This window comes from Erpetoichthys calabaricus, chromosome 9 (genome assembly GCF_900747795.2).
Source record: "Erpetoichthys calabaricus chromosome 9, fErpCal1.3, whole genome shotgun sequence".
Lineage (NCBI taxonomy): Eukaryota > Metazoa > Chordata > Cladistia > Polypteriformes > Polypteridae > Erpetoichthys > Erpetoichthys calabaricus.
The window spans coordinates 141,492,604-141,513,836 of record NC_041402.2 but is presented as its reverse complement, the minus strand read 5'-3'; the positions used below and the strand labels follow the sequence as shown (position 1 = coordinate 141,513,836).

The 21,233-nt window shown below is 37.4% G+C and overlaps 1 protein-coding gene across 1 annotated transcript in view; it reads right to left on the bottom strand.

Moving 5' to 3' along the window:
- si:dkey-103g5.4 (uncharacterized) overlaps positions 1-18,016 on the bottom strand; it is a 66,442-nt gene extending 48,426 nt beyond the window's left edge. The window contains exons 1-4 of the mRNA XM_028809524.2: positions 17,800-18,016; positions 13,014-13,171; positions 8,037-8,264; positions 5,543-5,878 (exon numbers count right to left, since the gene is read on the bottom strand). Coding sequence (XP_028665357.2) covers positions 5,543-5,878; positions 8,037-8,264; positions 13,014-13,171; positions 17,800-17,990 — 913 coding nt within the window. The 5' untranslated portion in view covers positions 17,991-18,016. The remainder of the gene's footprint in view (positions 1-5,542; positions 5,879-8,036; positions 8,265-13,013; positions 13,172-17,799) is intronic.
- Between the last annotated feature and the right edge of the window lie 3,217 nt (positions 18,017-21,233).

Sequence of the window (21,233 nt, the reverse complement as noted above, 5' to 3'; positions counted from 1 at the left end):
AGAGGCGATGCCCCTAACGTTGCACCACGGCGTGTGGTTCGTTTATTTGGCAGCATGTAGATCGGGGTAATTACATTCACGGCATTCGTAGTCTGTGTCACAATCTGATTATATGGGTGGTTACCTACCAGGTAACGCTTGTGGTTGGCCAGCAAGCCTGCTAACATCCACCACGGTGCCCTCAGTTGTGAGAAGCAGATCATAGAATGGTTGAAATAGTTTACTGTCAAATATTATTTGACAGTAAACTATTTCAACCATATATATATATATATATATATATATATATATATATATATATATATATATATATATATATATATATAATTCACTAAGCCGGAAGACAAGTAGCCACCCATGGAAAGCACGGCGGAAGGGGCGTGGATTCACTAAGCCGCCGACAAGTAAGACACCCATGGCGCACGCAGGAAGGAGCCACGCCCACCAACTCTAAGACCATTGGATACGACGACAACTCGCAGAGCCACGCCCACCAACTCAGACGCGACGCCTTGGAAAACATGCCGTCATTTCTGTTTGTCTGTGCCACAGTCCACATGCAGCTCTGAGCCACGTTGACTTTTCATTAGTCAACCTCAGTGGAACCTTGGTTCACACAGAGGCAGCGCCAGAGAGAGATAGAGGCACACACAGGCAGCGCGAGAGAGAGACAGAGGCACACACAGGCAGCCCGAGAGAGAGAGCCGTGCACACACAGGCAGCGCGACAGAGAGAGCCGCGCAATCCTTTAAAACTGAGGTTAAAACACAATGAAGGAAGCAGTCTTTAAAAACCAATAAGCCCTGTGCCTCTTTTTCATTAGCGTCTCACCTGCTTCACCGCCCTGCAACAGTCGAGACGCTTTCTCAGCAGCTGACCTTCTCTGTGCCTGACTCCACTACTGTCAGTCGCCTGATTAAAAATGGTGAACTCCTGCAATGTTACTATCTTGGTTGGCTTTTAAATAAACTTTGGATTTGTTCAAATGTTCCTTTTTTTCCCCCTGTGCTTAAAACTCATTAAAAAAAAAAAGTGTTTATACAACTGCTGCAATGTTACAGAGAGAGAGAGAGGGCTCGCGTGCTTCTGAAAGACAGAGGGGGAGGGGGCTCGCGTGCTGCTGAGAGAGAGAGAGAGAGAGAGAGAGAGAGGGGGTTGGGGCTGGGAAGGCTCCTGTGCTGCTGAGAGAGAGCCTGCGAGTGCATCTGAGCAAAGAATTTCCTGTTAGATTTGCCTTTGCAATGACAATTGATAAGGCATAGGGCCAAACTTTCAAAAAGATGTGAATGTATCTGCCAAAACCAGTTTTCAGTCACGGACAGTTGTATGTTGCTCTCTCCAGAGTTCCATCTTTTCATTCACTTACTGGTATGCCTGCAGGAACACGTGCAGCGAGCGAGAGAGAGCGAGCGACGCACACGCATACAGGTGCGCGAGAGAGAGAGAGCGCTGGACGCATAAGAGTAATAATACTTCATTACATTGATATACTGGTGTTTTCAGTATTCAAAGCGCTATCCACACAGGGAGAAACCGGGAAGCGAACCCAAAATCTTCCACAGTCTCCTTACTGCAAAACAGCAGCACTACCATTGCGCTACAAGGCAGTTAAAGAATGCACCGGCCTCGATTGTTGCAATGTTACTTTTCTTGGTGGCTTATTACATAACGGATGTTTCACATGTTAATTTTTTTCCCTGTGCTTAAAAGACAATAAAAAAGTGTTTCTCAAGTGTGACTCCGGAACAACTCAGTACGCAAGCTATATTAAGTGTCAACAACGAAGACTCGCAACACCTTAATGAACAAGTGCTGAAACTTATCCCTACCGACGAAGTAACTTTCACCAGCGTGGCCTCCATTGTCACAGACGATCCCGCTTTCAGTCACGGACAATTGTATGTTGCTCTCTCCAGAGGTCCATCTTTTCATTCACTCACAGTGGTATCCACAAACCCATCCCATTTGGACAACTGTGTCGTTCAGCAAGTGTTCACCCATCAATACATAATTATGCGGCGTATGTTACGCCGCAGGTTGGCTAGTATATATATATATATATATATATATATATATATATATATATATAATATATACAGTAAAACCTCGATTATCCGTCAGGGGTCAGGACCAAGGCTGTGATGGATAAGAAAAAAGATGGATAACAGAACAGCTACTTTAAAAATTATATACTGTAGATTAGCAAATAGTCATATTTATTTACAGAACAAAATATAATATCGTATTAACAAAATTCATTCATATAATATTGTAACGACCAGCATAATAAGGAAACACAACTCAAAGCTGGTGCCCTGTCTTATACTCCATTATCTGGGTTACGGAGCACACCTCCAAAATAATAAAAAAAAGCTTTCCCTAGCAATCAGTTTATCTTCTGCCACTCACGTTCCTTTTTTCTCTATACCACAAATACTCCTGCTTATTGTCTACTGACTCTATACTCAAAACTTCCTTCCGCCACACCTTCCTTTTTCTCCTAACTTCTCCTGTCACTCATCTCCTAACAGACGCATCCTCTCTTTACAGAACAGAAGCCATTCACACAGACCCATTACTTACAGAAATCATTATCATTACACACTTTTTGTTCCCAAACAGCACATCACAAGCTGCCTGCACATCACAATATATTAAAACATAATATAACAGAATTTATAAAGAAAATTACAATATAGGAGAATTTTAACATTAATACATTAACATTGCCGTCAGTGGTTTCCATTTTTAACATGTTTTTAAATTTTGCCGGCATCACGCTTTATATCGTTCCCTGTTGTTCTTTCCTTCTCCATTAATTGAAGCAATACTTGAAGCACTTGAGCAGTTTTGTAAACGTTTAATAATTTCTGTTTTTTACAACAATTCCAACACCACATGCTTACATTTATCCGCCATAACAATATATAGTAGATGAATTATAATAAAAGAGAAAAGCTACAAAACGCTATTAAAACTGAAGGTATGTAACTAACACTGATTTCAAAAATACGACCTGACACATGGAGCTGGTGAAGAACACTATGCACTAGCAGATGGGAGAGTTGTTCCAATGTGCTGAGCTCAGCATACAACAATGCAGTAACAGTACAGGAGTATCTTTATAAAGATGTGCCACAATAGAATACAAAGAAGACGAAGACAGTGAAATGATTATTGACTGCAAATTTATAGAAAACAATAAAAAGCAGACCTTATTATGGCATCAGCAGCTTAATCTGTAACCAACCTGAACAGCATGCCAGTAAAGCAATGAAGTGGCAATTATAATTAAAATGTCGTTGTGCATGGGTTTTGTAAATGGGTAAAATTTTGGATGTGTGATTTTTTTTTTTATTTTCTAGTTATTCACACAGCTTTGAAGCCCACTAGATGGAAATACATCTATTCTTCTACTGTAGTTGAACCCAGCTGGGCCCTGTAGGTTATTTTTACTTTCATTTTCACTCTTTATTCTTTCCCCTCAAAATTAATTCTCTCTGGCCAGATATAGCCCTTGAATTGTTTTTAATATGGTCTATTTCATCAACATTCAAAACATGTTATACAGTATATGAACTATGGAGACTGTTAGTTTTCTCAGAGTCCTTTTTTTGTCCATTTCAAATAATAGCTTGTATCTATATATAATTTAGCTGAAATACATCTAAACCCAGAATTTAAATGCGTCTTCAATTCTTACTTGAGTTTATATAAGCAGCAAAGCACTGGGAGTGCTAACCTATAGTTATAATGAAAACTGGCTACTCATTATGACCCAACATAAAAAAGTGAAAATAATGGAACATGCCACACTGACTTTATCATGATGCCAAAGATGTGGCAGTCTTATGAAGCAGGAGATAGGTTGGCTCCACACCTACCACTGCTTCCACTGTGCTTATTTTTTAATGTAGTGCTCTTATTTCAAGAAAATAACATAATATACAATCAAGCAAATAAACTTTTCAGAGCTTATACAACAAATAAGTTTAAAACCTAATAAAGCAAGAATTCAGCTCACACCTGAAGAAAGACAGGAGAGCCAAGAGCATAGGAAAAATAATAATAAAAAAAATTAAAAAAAAGGAAATGTCCTTTTTCTCTTTAAATGAACGCTTATTGTAATTTGTTTTAACTAAGCCTTGCCATGTTTTAGAAAGGTTTTGAGAGAACCTCTAAGCAAGAATCTGAGGTTTTCCAATTTCAAATAATATAGAATGTCTGTTACCCACTGACTTATAAAAGGTAGGTTGGGATTCTTTTAGTTAAGCAAGATAAGTCTGCATGCTAGTAGTGTGGTATAGGCAACTGTAATCACTTCATCATTATTCATTTTAAGCCTTTCAGGAGTACACAAAGCACAGCTGTTAATAGGTTAGTAGTGAATGTGGTATCAAGGCTATCTGATAAGCATTCAAAGATTTTTGTTAATTTGGTGAACTCTCAAAACAAGTGGCCCAGTAAGGCTGGAATTAGACTGCAATGCTTTCAGGTATGTCAAAGTCTTCTGCACTAAGAGTATCGAACTGTGGTATTTGCATTGCATCAAGAAACTCCTTAGATTGTGCATGCATTTCCATCTGTGTTAAATGTTATTGCTATCACTGTGGTCTATATGATCCATCACCAGCACTTCTACACCAGGTTTTTTAATGTGGTCAGGTACAATTCAGCTCTGACGCATGTATTCTGCTTTAGATACAAATTCTCACATGTGACCTGACAGTCGCTTTCAGCCAACTTTATTCACTGACATAGATTTTTTACTTCAATGCCGATTATTTCAGGCTAATAGCTACTGGTAACTTTCCTATCTTGCTGTAACATTCAAGAAACGTGAATAAAGTCAAAGTGACTTTATTCAAAGTCAAAGTGAACTTTATTGTCCTTCTCTAAGAGTGTGTGTGCTATTACGGCTGCTTCATTATTATCTTACAAATGGCTTCTTCTAAATAAATATCAATTCAATTAAAAAGGCACCCTGATCAGCACTAGTTACTATTTAATTGAATGTATTCATCTATATTTTTCACATATTAAGTTCCTTTCTAAACCTACTCTGGCAAAATTAAAGCACTCCAGTAGATTAAATCGCAAAAAAAGTGAATATCCTTTATGCAGTAGTTGTATATGAATACTGATGAAAGCAATTGTGAAAATAAAGGGAAATGCAAAGTTTTTAACAATGTTAGCATTTATCAACAAATGGGATCACAGAACTAGTTTAACAAAGAACTCCTTTTGAACCACAGAATAATCTCTTAACCTCATTTAAAATGCAGTCACCATATCCATCCACTGCAATATACTGATGCTCAAAAGGAAAATTGTATATAATCAGGCATTTTGATCAGCTAGAATATATCAGTATTCAAAATGGCAGCTAACGAGGACAGGTTAGAGAACTGTTATTACACATTTTTCTCAAATTAAATTTCTTATCACACTGTAGAACTGATTTACAATATGTATCAAGACATGGCTACTACCTGATAAAACTTATTGAACGCCTGGATAGAAAAGTGTTGGAATGACTTACCAGAGTGAGGATTGATACCAACTCCAAGTATGGGTACAGCTTGCCCAGTCTTATTATCTATCATGATACCGCCTATTTCAATGACTTCAGTCATGTTTGTAATTGGGCTGAGGTATGTTCCTCCAAGTGGGTAAACAACTCCAGTGTGAGGATGAATCGTAATAGCCAAAATAGGTACTATAATCCCTGAAGCTGGATCTTCCATAGGGGCACCAAATCTGAACACCATTCCGGGCTTTAAGGCCTGGAGTCGACAGTTTACTGGTAGTCCTGTCTTGTAGAATATAGGGAATGGCACATAAGGGACTGGGTGCTCTTCTATTCTTCTTGCTTTGTCTGAAAAATATTATACCAAATAAAGGAATATATTATTTGACATATATCATTGACATATATTATTCAGTCTTTATTTTGGTATGTTTAAAGTTCAAGCATTTGGTTCATAGAACTGCATGACACTGCACAGTTGCAGAATCCCCTGGGTTTTACCCCTTAAGATTTTTCTTTCCCTTTATATATCAATCTTTCAGATATTTTCACGTCTGCCTGCCCAAGCTTTCATCTTTGCCCAGGGGACTGGGCGATTCTTGCCATGAATCTGTGGACATTTGGCTATTAACTGTGTGATTTTAATGCTGGATTGAGTAGATGCGAGTAGTGACACTTCTCACATCTGCTCCTCTGAAAGAGTGCATGTTTTATTGTCTAGTGCAAGCACAGTTGATGTGCACATGCATGCACAGGGCCATGTACAGATAGTTCCAAAATTCTGGAAGCATGCACTTGCAGATGCAAGGGTCCATGTGCCAGGACTAATAACAAAATTTACAACCTGTGCACCCTAGCAGACGTTTGTGGCTAAGCAGATGTATCAATATAAACTGGCCTTTAGCCTATCAGCTTGCACGGATTAAGTTCCTGCTCTTTGTACACATTGTCCATTGCTACTACCATTTGGATGGTTTACAGAAGTCCGCAGACTGGCCCTGCCACAATTGCTCAGAGTTTCTGGCTGAGTGCTAAGAAGGTCGATCAAACTTGAATATAGTGAAAGTTAAAATCAAAACAATTTTTATGTAGGTGAAAAACAAGGAAGGATCATTACTGAGCCTGAAGGGGTGAGAGCAGAGGGCCAGCTTGACTGTCCGACCCCGTCTCCCCCTGCTGGTCCTCCCGCTGAGCTGGTGTCCAACAGGGTATGTCTACACATCAGTTTATTCACATGGATTCTGCATTGTGCTCAGTAAATTCAAGTTTTGCTTTTTGGAACTTACTGCATTTATATATATATATATATATATATATATATATATATATATATATATATATATATATATATATATATTTATTTATTTATTTATTTATTTGTTTATTTAATATAAATAAATAAATACATATATATATATATATATATATATATATATATATATATATATATATACACCTGTATTTTAAATCATGGATCGTTGAATGTGTGGATGCAGAACTAATGGATAGAGAAGTCCAACTGTATTTCAACTTTCGGAGTATCCCTGAAATCATATTGTAAAAAAGGCATGTAATTATTTGCACTACAATTCAATATGTAGTGTATGGATCTAAATGTATGTAATTTTTGCTGTTTTTCTGTTGTTACGTGTTATATTTATGATTTTTCTATTAAGACCAATTACTATGTGCTCTTCTTTTAAATGTGCCTCTATTCCTTGTATTTTGTGGGTGGAGCCACAGGAGGTGGGACCATCCTGACATTACCACTTCTGAGCCCTCTACTTGGCTATTTAAGGCCAGAATTGAGTAAGCTCAGATCAGAAAATCAAAGTTGGAATTCTGATTAATGTTGAACTTTTTATTTGTTTTTATTTTTGTGGCTTTGCTGATCTTTTTGTATCTGTTTTAAGGATTACGATTACAGATTGTGATTTGGGACTTGGTTACTGCAGGATTACTTTTTAGAAAGTCCTTTGACCTATTTTTGCTCTTCTGAGCTTATCCTTTTATTTTTCTATTTTTTGTTAATACTTTAATGTAGATTTTTTGTTTGCCCTTCTGTCTAAAAGCTGGGGTTTTATGTTTATCCTTCCTCTTGTGGGGCTTGTTTGTATTTTGGGACATTCCTTGTTATTTTGTTAGCTGCCGATCTTCTTGGCTTGCTAGGTGGGAGGCCTGCAGCCAGCAGTTGTGAGACCAGCTGGATTTGGTTTGAGCCTCCTTGAACAGGCTGGTTAAGTTGTTGTCCTACCTCTGTGGTGCTCATACCCATGTTGTTATGTTTAAGACTCCATCATTACAACTCTATACTTGTAAAGCAGTTCAGTGCTGAAATAGCAGTAGATATCTACTTGCCTGCTCAACTGCATGTTGTTTAAGAATAGGTTCGTGTATATCAGGAACTTAACTAATGCTGGCTGGCAGTCCACAGCAGTGCACACTCAGAAACACTAACATTTACCATTTCATTAACAGCAAGGCTAGCATTTTCATTGTGACTCACCTCTAGTATTATCTGAAGTGATAACAAGCCTTGAACTCTTTGGGTCGTAACAAACATTTCCCATAATAGGCAACACTTTCCCAGTCTGAGGGTGGACAAAATAGTCTCTAGGAACAGATATGGCATGGTTGTTGGGTAAAATCATCTGAGCATCCAGATTTGGGAAAATCAAATCAGTTAATGGATCAATGTGGACAACATCAGGTGCTAGAAGTGAGCCATCAGGAGCTGGAAGAAATATACAAAATGGATAAATCAATATGCATTAGACTACACATTTACACCAAAAAGTCACTTGGTGTGTACTGTCTGTCACTTGCCAGGTAGACTGTTTCTTATTGTCCCAAAGCCAGTGCAAAACCAAAAAGTATCAGTTAAAACAGAAAAAATATGTTTATTAACTAAAAATAAATTTAAAAGGGTAGGTATTACAAAAGGAGTTAAAATCAACATACTAATAACAAAATAAAGGGATTATATGGCTCTCTGGATCTACCTTTAACAATTGCTGGTCCTTGTCTGACTCATAGGGTGACCATGAAAGAACGTTAAAGAACATTCCTACTTACCTTTTACTCCTTTCCAAATACACACTATGGCTTCATCTCCTCCCACCACACAAGTCCTTACCAACAACTCCACACCCTGCTCTAAAATGGTTATGCTTCTTCTAATTTATTATTTATCAGTTGTAGCCTAGTTAATAGTTCTTATTTTTTAATTATTTTCAGTTATTATTTGCCTGTTTAGTTTCAATAAGTATTTTTGTTGTTTTGTTAATTATATAATTGTGTTTATTGATGTATGTGGGAGAAACCTTTGAATACTGTAGAATACTACCTTCAGGTGGTGTTATTTAATATTTGACTTATGATTTTTGGAATTTTGGATTTGGATACTGGGTTATTTCTTTTTGACCTTCTTTTGATTATTCCAGCTGCAGTTAATCTTTGTGTTTTAAATTTTTGGAATTTATTTTGTGAATTTTGTATTTTTTTTTAATAAGTAACTTAACATTTAGTATGAACTAGGTATTTTTGATAGTTTGCCATTCCCATTCCAGATAATCTTTCATAATGTCACCCACTTTACAGTTCTGAACTATTTATGGGGCCATTTCTGCACTTCATGTCTACCATGCTTTTTATTACATGGCTCCCCTTGTAGGCCTCAGGTATTTCTGCATATGCAAATATCAATGTATATTTTTAGGAGCAGGCAAAACATTCCACAGGAGAGAGACATTTTGTCTTACAACATTTCTAGATTAATTTCTTGTAAGACATCCATTATTTACTACTTTGAAATACCTGCCAAGACATTTTAGCACTGACATCTCTTTCTGGAGAAAGAAATTGCATATTATAAGAATAATCCTGTCCATTTCTAGATATATATGATTTATGATGTTTACAATACTTTACAACAGGGGACATTTCTCTGTGTCAACTCCTACAGGTATTTCTTTCAATGAACAAAAGACAATTACTAAAACATATTGCAAAAATAAGCTAGTCTGCATTGTCCATGTTCACTAAAAATGTGACATATACATTAAAGACTTATTTATTCATTGATTCAATTATTTTAATATTTGATTGAAGAGCACTAAAATGTTTAGACTTGCTGCTGCACAGGTTAATTGAATTCAGTTTAATATTTAACCTGGTTGCTTTCGACATATATGGAGTTTGCACATACATAAGTTTTCTCTGGTTGTTTTCCCTTCTTGTTATAATCCACAAACAAGCATGTTAGGTTAGTTGATAGATATAATCTAGACCATGTACGTAAGTGTACCTGACAACGGGATAGCTTTATTTTAGTGCTTGATATAACTTAAGCTACCAGTAGATGCTCTGGTTTCCTGTAATCCTATAGTGTAGAAAGTGCATTATGAAAATTAGAAGATCATAATACTTGCAGTTCTATAGTACAGTATATTATAGATTTTACAGTCTGACAGCTTGCATTTTATAAAAAGCCTACTGGTTTTGTAAAAAATTAGGAACTCTGACAGAAAGGCTACTCTAACATCCCTTCAGAGACCTAAAATATTTTAAGTAACAAACTAACACAAAAATCTCAAAAGTCTACATTAAAAGGTGTATAAACATTGCTAGCACAACCAGGCATAATAATTTCTTCAAGATTCTTGTTTTTTGATTTGGCAAGGTCAACAGGTTGAATCTGAGGAATTTGGCAGCCTGGTGAGAATGCCACATGGAACAGCCCCAGACAGCAAACAGAAGAATAAAACATTAAGAAGGTGGCTTGGGAAGTACTCTAACCAAGTTCTCTAGCTGATGGGGGCCACGGTATGCTGTGGCCTTAGTGCAGACTGCTTCTCGGTTGTCAAAGGAGTTGTAGTCTAGGTAAACAAACTCATTAACAGCGAGGTTTAGGGCCAGTAGAGGTAGCCCCAAGGAAATGCCCTCAGTGTTTGTGCACGATTCTGATTGGTGCCAAAGTGGTCCATGTGGCGTAAGTATGGTACCTGAAGTACTCCAGTGTCAGACCTTAAAAGACCTTTCAGATGGCTCACACCGGAGCTTGGAGTCAGGAAGAAGTTAGAGGTAAGAGTTTATCTGATGTGGAGAGAAGGAGGAGAACAGAACCGAAAGATGTACATTGGAAATAATGAAGAGGTTTGTAGGTGCCAGTACAGCATGTCTTTAGGTTGAAGATAGTGCAGAGGGGTCTAGTATTTACTTTTTCTGTTTGTGATACCCTCTGTGATATATTTTTATCCTAACTACTTGTATAACCTTTTCCTTTTCTTTTGGTGACTCTGTCTGGTCTTGCCTGTTTCATGAGTCAGGTCATGAGTGCCCCCTAACTATCAAAATGTATTTCTAAGCATGTGAGCACGGTGAGTGCCTTATAGGGACTGATTTGGGGTTACATAGTGGGGAGATGATGAGTGTTGCACAATCATTGCTGCAGTTGTCTGCCCATAGACTGGAAGATAACATCCAGGGAAGAAACTGCCTTGCCCCAAACTCCACCACTTCCGGTCTCAGCAGACTGCCCCAGGAAGTTACCATCTGTCTTGGGCCAACACCTGAAGACTCTACACTAGTGTTCCAGCAGCATTGTTTACTTAAACATCTTGTGGTTTTTCCACCAGCTTCATTTTGTCATCTGCAAATACCCAAAAATTTAATCCTGACCATCATCTCCAATTTGATTACTTTTACTGCTTATACATTATAAGCCTCTATGGGTTGTCCTGCACCACTCCACTCTCTGACTCACCTGGATAAGGCGGGGAGTATTTTTGGTATAATAGTATTGCATTCAAGAAGCAGTTCTGGGTCAGGAGGAGACTCCACATGACAACGAAGCTTCCTCCTAACAGCTACCTCCAGAGGCACCCATTGTCCCCAACAATGCTGCCATTAGAACTACAATATAAATACACAGACACACACATACACATGTTCTTTCTTTACCAAAAGAGGGTTCTATTTTTATTCACTTTCCTATAAGGACATTGTCCATAATTAGAGATTTTGGTGCTGGGCTTGTTCAATCACAATCTATGCCCAAAAAAGCTATAACAGTACAGTGGCTGCAGAAAAAATTAACTTTAAACTGTTAATAGTTACCATGTTCACACTTTTCTTTTGCACAAGTCTATATAAGATATATTAGGGAGTAATCATTAGTGAAACATAAAGTATGTACTGTACTATGTTACCTTCCTCCAAATTTTCTTTTATGTCAGTATGTATTAATTTAGAGGTCTTCAAATTTTCTTAATTGGTTTCAAATCATTTTGGTATTGGAATCTTAACCAGTGTCACCTTCACAATTTTTGGTAATTTGTACGCCAATTGATTAATAATAGCAGGTGAAAGAAGTACAAGAATATCATTAGTAACCCTGTTGTTTATTAAGCGTTGATTGTTCCAGATTTAATTTTTGTCAATTTAACTCATTGTTTCATGTTGATATTCACAGTAGCTTATGCTTAATCGAAACCTCCATGCTCACATTACAAACTAAACATGTGAATCTGACTTTCACAGCCCATGCTGAAACTAAATAAAACAATTTCACATTGAACGAAACATGACAAGAAGAAAAAAATGCATGCTTTCCTTCTTAAGTTAACCATTCAAAGGATTAACAGCTTTGCATGCTACTGTATTTTACACAAGATGTTTCCTTTTATCTGGTATCAAACTTAAACCACTTCCGTCTGGCTCTTGATTTAACTTTCATCAACAACCATTGACTTTGTTCTTTACCTGCCACATCTTGACAAATCTTTAATCTTTGTTGGAGTCACTCTGACACATAGCTTTTGGAGGTTTATTTATGATGGAGATCTCAAACTGAGGGTGGTACGGTGGTGCAGTGGTAGCACTGCTGCCTCGCAGTAAGGAGACCCAGGTTCGCTTCCCGGGTCCACCCTGCGTGGAGTTTGCACGTTCTCCCCGTGTCTGCATGGGTTTCCTATGGGTGCTCCGGTTTCCTCCCACAGTCCAAAAAAATGCAGGTTAGGTGCATTGGCGATCCTAAATTGTCCATAGTGTGTGCTTGGTGTGTGTGTATGTCTGTGCCCTGTCGTGGGCTGGTGCCCTGCCCGGGATTTGTTCCTGCGTGGTGCCCTGTCTTGGCTGGGATTGGCTCCAGCAGTCCCCCGTGACCCTGTGTTAGGATGTAGCGGGTTGGATAATGGATGGATGGATCTCAAACTGATAGTAAAAATAATTCCATATAAATGAAGGGCGTGAACATTGCTGATCACTTGAGAGCATACAGGAAAGTGTTATTTCCTTTGAGAATCTGATTCTAAATTTTAAGTTCTAACTACTAGTGAATATTTTCATCACCTGATGTCTTTTGATTAACTAATTACTGTACACAGAAACATTACCCCTCCCAGTTGTGTCATCAGATCATTTTATAATGTAAAGAAGTTCAATGTAACAACTCCTTATATAAAAATACAAATGAACTCTTTACCAATCAGATCCTCCTGTGTAAGGATTTCTTGCTTCCCATTGGCTACAAGATGAGCTCCTATCCCATCTCCAAGAACAGCCCAGCACTTCAGACGCTTGCACTCTCTTGTGATTTCATCAGACATCTTTGTCAATAATGATCCAACTCTCCAGCTAAGTCTGAAAAGGAAAATAAATAGCTGTTTTACTTTGAATAAAATTAACTAAAATGACATGTCAGTTTGGAACTGCCTAATCATCAATGAGTCTACAAATAGCTGTCTTTCAGTACCTTAATATATGAAAAATACATAGCTTGACAGTTTTGCTTCTGTACACTAAGCAGACTGTTAACTATAATTTGTATCATTTGTATCAGTTTCATATAAGCCCGAAAAACAGTAATATAAGATGTCTATTATATTTTGCTTTTTCAGAACAAAGGTTTTTGGATGGTCTTTATTCCATATATCTGCTAAGCCATTTTTGCTCATGTTCTTTACTCACCACAATTGATTTAGAATGGACATCAGAAGTACATTGGCAGGCTACTCTCTTTTCGGTGCTTTTTTTATAAGCTATTCTACAACATTAATCAAAAGGAATAAGCTATATGTGACATAGTCTTAAAATATTTTGTAACAGGTGGAAATGATGTGTTAAAGAAAAACAAGGAATGCAATGAGACACTATTAATGATGAGGTTTGTGCTAGTTAATAAACTGAGTTTCAATTTGTTCTTCACAGTGTTCTTATGGAGGAATATTTTAAATGAGTTAAATTAAACAAATACAGTAGACCCCCGCGAAGTCGCGGTTCAGAGGTCATGGCCTCAGTCATTTGCAGATTTTTCCTTAGAACCTAACTAATAATTGTTAGCAGAAATCGCAAATATCCTCCGCAATTTTTTTATGGCTTTTTTCATGGCAGTACTGTACTGTAGAGAGAACACAAAGCAACCATAGAGGAAAAGGCGGCTTGTGATGGTGAAAGTAGCCAATCTGAGAGCGTTATTCATTTCTCCTTGCTACTGATTGGTTGCTGGTCTGTGATGCATCTCTGGTAGATGCAGCCCAGCATTCCTGTATCATAACAGTTTACCGCGGGTAGCTATCTCGAGTGTTTAGCTGAGCATTCTCTTTTTTTTGTTTTGTTCTTCTTAAAGCCCTAAGATGCCGCCCAAATGCCCTGCACCTTCTAAGGCTTCTGGCAATGAACCTAAGCACCAGAAAACTACTGGATTTGCTCCCAGAACTAAAAAGTTATGCCGGAGTAGCCAACCGAGGAGCTGTAAATCTTCTGCTTTTCTGTGCAGTCATTATCTTCATTACATAACTTCATCGTACTGCACAGCTAATTCATCATGATCAGCATCTTCAATCAATATCATTCATTATTGGTGAGTACCCGTACATTTTACTGTATTTTTATTAAATTAAATTATTACGTATTTACCCTACTTATACCAAAGAAAACGACAGCGCATACCAAAGAAAATGCATTTGAATGAATTACAGTACATATGGTGTAACATCGGTATTTTACATTCTAGCATGGTGGGAGACATAGCAGTACAGTACTGTACAGTATATGGGTTTACCTTTACATTCTTTTTTTTAGGGTAATGTATTAAACTGAGTTTGAAATGAAATTAAAGTGTTTTGGGGGCATATTTAGGGGTTAAACTATAAAAATAGGCATTTATAGGCATTTTTTTGACCTCATCCAAAATTCGCGGTTTTTCACAATTTGCGGGTGGTCTAGGAACATAACCACAGTGAATTTCGGGGGTCGTCTGTAAATATAAAATAAATTAATTTAGTGTGCAATGTGACAATAAATACATAGTAATAAAATGATACGTGACCATAAATAATTAAATGTGTCACAAAATATACAGTACATGTTTTGTTACTTAATTCTCTATGTATTTATTTAATTATTTAATCATTTATTTACATTAACAACACTACACACAGAATGAAATTAGCCTTGAAATTTAAACTGCCACTTCACCTATCATGATACAAGGGTTTGGTCATTGGTTGAAAAATGCTAAGAGACCCTTATGTAGTGGCTGAAGTTTAGAGCACTGGAGGAATAAGCCACAATATTCAAAAGGCAATAAATGCAGTAACCAGCATGAGTGACTATCGTTACAATCATATTCAAGGTTATGACCATGAGGGACATGAATGCAATAAAAACTTTTTCAGAATTACTGCACTAACCATTTACTTTATTTCAAGAAACTATCCATTCATGATTCTCATTCATGTCTATTCCAGGAGTGTCTGCTCTAAATATGGCACTTAATTGCCAACTACATCCATTCTATTAAAGATTCACTCCTGAAAGATGATGCAAAAATCAAAAAGCAATATTTGCTAAAGCCCACCCTCTCAACTTTGATGGGTGAAAATGACAAGTCTGTGTTGGGTTGGCACCTGCCTTGTGCCCTATGTTGGCTGGGATTGGCTCCAGCTGACCCCCGTGACCCTGTGTTCGGATTCAGCGGGTTGGAAAATGGATGGATGGATAGAAAATGACAGGTTAAATTTAAATATATTTTAGTTATCTTCATTTATTATAAGATAATTAGCTTTACTGTCTTTGATATTTACATCAAATGTGTATTCTTTATTGATTTTATAGATAGATAGATAGATAGATAGATAGATAGATAGATAGATAGATAGATAGATAGATAGATAGATAGATAGATAGATAGATAGATAGATAGATAGATAGATAGATAGATAGCGGCCCCATACACAGACATACATTTAAGAAAAGAGAAAAATGAATAAATGAATAATGGAATAAAAATCTACAGAACTGAATTTAATTTACTTGTGCATAAACAGTGTTTTGCTTGTATTTGTATCCTCAAACACAGAATCACATGATTCACATGACAGAGGATGACTTAATGATAGAAAAGATTAAAGAATTTTGGTTGAAATAAATGTGAACAAAACTTAGCTTCATCATATGACTGAAGATTTTAGAATCAACGGAAGCTACAAATAAATAGACATGTTAGGAAACAGAATGAACAAACACTGAGAATGTAACAGACAAGTTATAAGCAAGTACATTACAGAGTCAAGAATATTGATGATCAGCAGAATTATCCAAAGCATTTTAAGTGGTGAATATGCTGTGTTCATCAGTGACCAAGGTCGCCAAATACTTTCCTGGAAATACGCAACATACATAATTTTTTTCCCAGCGCCCCACAATGGAGGGCCAACATGACATCACAGAGCTGTAGCAGCCACAGCTGCATGGAAAAGCCACACTGAATATATAATGCTGTTCCTATTAGTTGTCAAAATATAGTGGTAAAATTACAAATACATTTAAACACAAAATATGCACACAAAATTAAACAGGAAATGTGTTGGTGTATTCGTGTCTTAAAGGTAATGTCTTATTCTATGGATTTGTATGTGACCTGTATATAATATACGTTGGCAGCAGGATTGGCACTCCAGTCACTGTAAAAAAAACTCACTGTGTTCCAGTGTGGTGCTGAGGTGTCACCTGTTGCACGGCTGCACTAGTGTCCCAGTCCAGGTGGTTCGTTGTGTGGTAGGTGCGGCAACGTGCTGTAATCAGCGCATGCTCCCAACTTCCTTTTTCTCCTACCATTTAATAATATTACTCAGAATGCTGTGCACTTAATGCACACAGGAAGGAGTGAAGAATCCATATGCTTTACTGTTGCTCTTATTTAGTAGCAGAGGAAGTGTACAAGCAAAAGTATCAAGGAAAAAAAAAATAAAGCAAACTGTGCTTTAGGATTTGATAGAGGTGAGTACCATCTATTGAATCTGTGGGGGCAAAATTTTCCTGTCCTGATAATCAGAATTGTCCAACTCTGATCCTGGTGGGCCACAGTGGCTGCAGGTTTTTCATTCTAACCATTGTCTTAAATTGTGACCAATTTTTCTGCTTATTAACTTCGTTGGCCTTAATTGTAATTGACTTGCTAGTTCTCAGTAATGTTAATCTTCTCAGATCGACAAAACATTTGAAGATGTTCTTAGGAAAAAAGAAAATCAAAAATTTAAGAAATATGTGCTATGGCAGAATGAAAGCACCAACAAGCCATGGAATTAAAAAACAGGATTAATTAACAAACAGAATCGGCTTCACTGACTGGAGTGAAGTTGGTTGGAGTTTGAGGCCCCAGCTTAGCTGGTCATCTGTGGGCTCATTTCACATTTCATTTTTGTTTGGCTGACATTTAGGTAAAAAAACATCAATTCAGAGGACCGGGTCTTAAAAAATATATCAATTAAAATGAAGGAAAAATAAGTCACTTAAGAGTAGAAACTGGTCACTGATGATGAAAGTGGTAGGAAGAAAAACCTGCAGCCACAGTAGCCCTCCAGGATCAGAGTTAGACACCCCTGTGATATTTAATTCTATTAACTTTATCTCAAGGAGGCACAGTGGTGCAGTGGTTAGCAATGTTGTCTCACAGCTCAGATGACATTTTTGGCCACAATAATCAGTCCAGCATAGATGGCAGATGCATCCCTAGCCCTCTAGGACACTTAAAAGACCATTACACCATTATAAGTCATTCAGAACTAGTTTTATGATTTTACTGGACTCAAGACAAAGCAAATTTAGTGTGTTTTGCTCATCAGTGGGCAGGTGGTAGGAAAAGACTTGTTAAGGGAAAAGTGGTCACCTGTGAACTAGAAATTTAAATCTATAAGGAAGCCAAACAGGATGGGATATAATTGTCTCAAAAAATGTGAAGCCCATCCTTTAAAGTAACAAATACATACTGTTCATTCTCCTCATATAACTGGAAACCTTTGACTTCCTCATTGACTTGCTGATATGACAAATCTTCTAGCAATCGCAGTACTTCCCTGACTTGGGCATTGAAAGTGACTTGGTGCTCTTCTCGATACTTCCAGTCTTCAACTAGGAGTTGATACTGCTTGTCCAAAATTTCTCCAAACATTTTGGCCATGTTCTTTCTTCGACTGATTTCTGAATTAATCTTAAAGAAGAAAATATTTAAGACAACCAAGCTTCTTTTCTGCAAGATAAATCAACTTTCCAATACAATAAAACAAGCGTTCTGTTTACTGAAAATCAAAAATGATCTCAAACTTTGTCTTTTACCTATACATATAACATTTTTTTCAATTCAACTTAAAAACATAATCTGCAATATACTGTTACTGTTTTAAGGGTTATTAAAAGCATACATGTAGCTTTTAAATAAAGGATGCAAGACAACATTGACATTGCACTTTGGGTTATGCAGAAGATTTACATTGCTGCCCCTTATTAACTTGTTAGAACTGTACTGTTTCATATTATATTCCCTCAACATCTTTTAAATGATTTAGAAAGATTTCTTTCTGTGTAAACTGTACTATAAAAGGCCTTACTACCTCCTGCTGAGACTTATCTGTCTAGAAGGACATGCAGAAGAACTGTTCATTTGCTAGTTTGAGTTTCTGGTTCTCTCTGTAACTGCCAGCTTTTCCCTGTTCAGTACCAATCCATGGAACACCTTTGCTCCAGTAACTCTTTTCCGTAACCCCTCACAGAAGCTTCAATGTATGGTAAGGACATTTTACTTTGCAAAACTGGCACAACTGATTTTTTCATTAAATCAACATGCAGCTGTCCACAACTAGAATTAACACTTTCAGCATTTGGTCATTTTAATGTATTATATTTTCACACTTTTACTGTACCTTTTTAATGTCATTCTACTCTCTCCCCATTTTGTTTAATTTAACTCGCACACTCCAGAGGCACAGAATATGATGGGTTGGAGAGTCATTGCAGGGTTTTAGCAAACACTATACATACTCCTTACTGGAATAGGGTCTTTATTGTTTAGGTACATTTAACATACATTTTTTTAAAGTGTAATAAGAAAAATAATAACAAATGGTTACTAAATATGTATGATTGTTTAACATGTAATATTTGTCCACTTTTATGGGGACCAATTTGATGGGGACCCACAGAAAAAATGTTGGCAGAGAAACAAGAAGTGTCTTATCTATTTCTCCTTCACCACCATAAAGTAGCAAACCTATAGTAAGATTTGTTATGCCAGCTAAGCTACCCAATGTCCTTCCTCTGAGTTCCACTAGGATAAAAAACTACCCAGGGGCCTCATGTATAAACGGTACATACGCACAAAAATGCTGCATATGCCCATTTCCACGCTCACATCGCGATGTGTAAAAACTAAACTTGGCATAAAGCCACGCACATTTTCATGGTAGCTCAATCCCTTGCATACGCAAGTTTTCCGCTCGGTTTTGCAAACTGGTGGCACCCAGCGTCAAAGCAGTGCTACTGTTCCTGTGTGGTTTCCCTTTAATTTTTAGATTCACATCCCTGATGCAGCTTTATCAAATGCACTGAAATTAACCACATATCATTTATTAGTTTAAGGCATCTCATTGTAATCAACCCATAACCATGTAATTGTGCACCGAATGGGCAAACTATTCTAAATACCATCACTGCTTTGTGTTGCTATTCCCAGTGCACCACTGAATATTTAACCCACTGTATCTGAGTGTGGAATCACAGCTGTACAGCAGCTGATCGGATTATCGGTATACAGCATCCTGCACATGCTGTCTCAGCCATGCACGCAATCTATTTGAACTGTTCCCATACGGCAAATGCTTCAGAGTTTTTCCTGTAGGGACCTCGCTGTTCAGAAACAGTTTCATCCCAAGTGCTCTAAACGCACTCAATCAGTCCATCAATTGCTCCTGGTAGAACTGTTTGTACTTATAAGTACAATTACCTCACTGTAAACATGCACCACAGTTATAATATTGCACGACCTGAGTCACTTTATAAAGCGTGTATTTACATATGATGACAACTGGCTTCTAAGTCGAATTAGATATCCAAGCGCTATCTTGGAGAAAGAAAAGGAAGGACAGGAATAGGAGGTTAGTATGTTTGAAAGAGACAGTACTGGTGCAGTAAATTATTTCATCGAAGGTCATGCACAGCACAGCAAACATCTTGCAGAAGGCAGGAACAATCTCTAGACAGGGTGCAAGCTCATCACTAATACTGCGCCATCGTGTCCCCATGTTTAATACATGCTTTAATTCCTATCATTATGAAAATGATATCAAGTATACATCTTAATATTTAAATTGTTCAGAGAGCTGTAATATCATGAATGTAATGTATTTTGTGTCCTGTCGGCGGAAGAGAAAGCCTGTTTAAAAAACACGTAATGATTCACACACATAGAGCACATAAAAGAACACATAGAAAGAAGCATTTAACGTGCTACTTTAGTTACGATGGGCTCTGAGAAACTAGTAAATTAAATGATTTTAAGATGAAGTTCATGACATTCTACTTTGATGACAAAATAAAGTACATGACTAAAGTGGAAATTTCGAGATTAAAGTTGCCATTTGAACATTTTTTTCAGCTGTGTCCCTATTTTGTTTTTCTTTTTTCTGTACCCTAATAAGCTTCCATATGACACTCAGACGGTGAGCTACGACTCGCTTTTTCACAGCGACTTTGATATCTGACCACTTCTTATTTTTTTCGGACACTTTACGACTTTCTGAACTTGAACTTCGAGTTTCTCCGCCACTCTGTTACTCGATCAACTTCCTTTTGTTGTTTATATCACTGCTTAAACCAACAAATAGTACATTTTTCCTTGCCTCCACTTTGTATTCGCTGAAATTCTTCTATTTCCCCCGTGCTTTTGCCATTGTCTTTTCACAGAATGCTGAGCTTAAGGGGCTGTTTATGTTGCTTTGCATATTCAAAGAGGCATAATTCTGGGAGGAGTTGGGGAGTGGCGGCAGGCGCATGCACGTGCGTTACTTTTCACGTTGACAGGGATTTATGTTGTGGAAGAACATGAAAGTTGGCTTACGCACAGATTTATGCATCTGGATTTTTTTGTGCATACGCACATTTCTGCTTTTGTCTGTACACCACGTTTTAGTGTGAATTCTATGCACAGTGTTATGCATGAGGCCCCAGGTCTTTACTCTGCCATGTCATGAGCAGAACAAGAAGATTCAACAGTCTTTCCATGCTGACTGCACCTGTGCTGCTGTGAACCTCTTACAATACCAGGCTATACTTCACACTTTATTAAAGAGGGATTTTTCTCACTTGGCTCTGATTGAGCCAACAAAACCGCTGATTTCACATGTATCACCACCTTCATATCCCCTAGCTC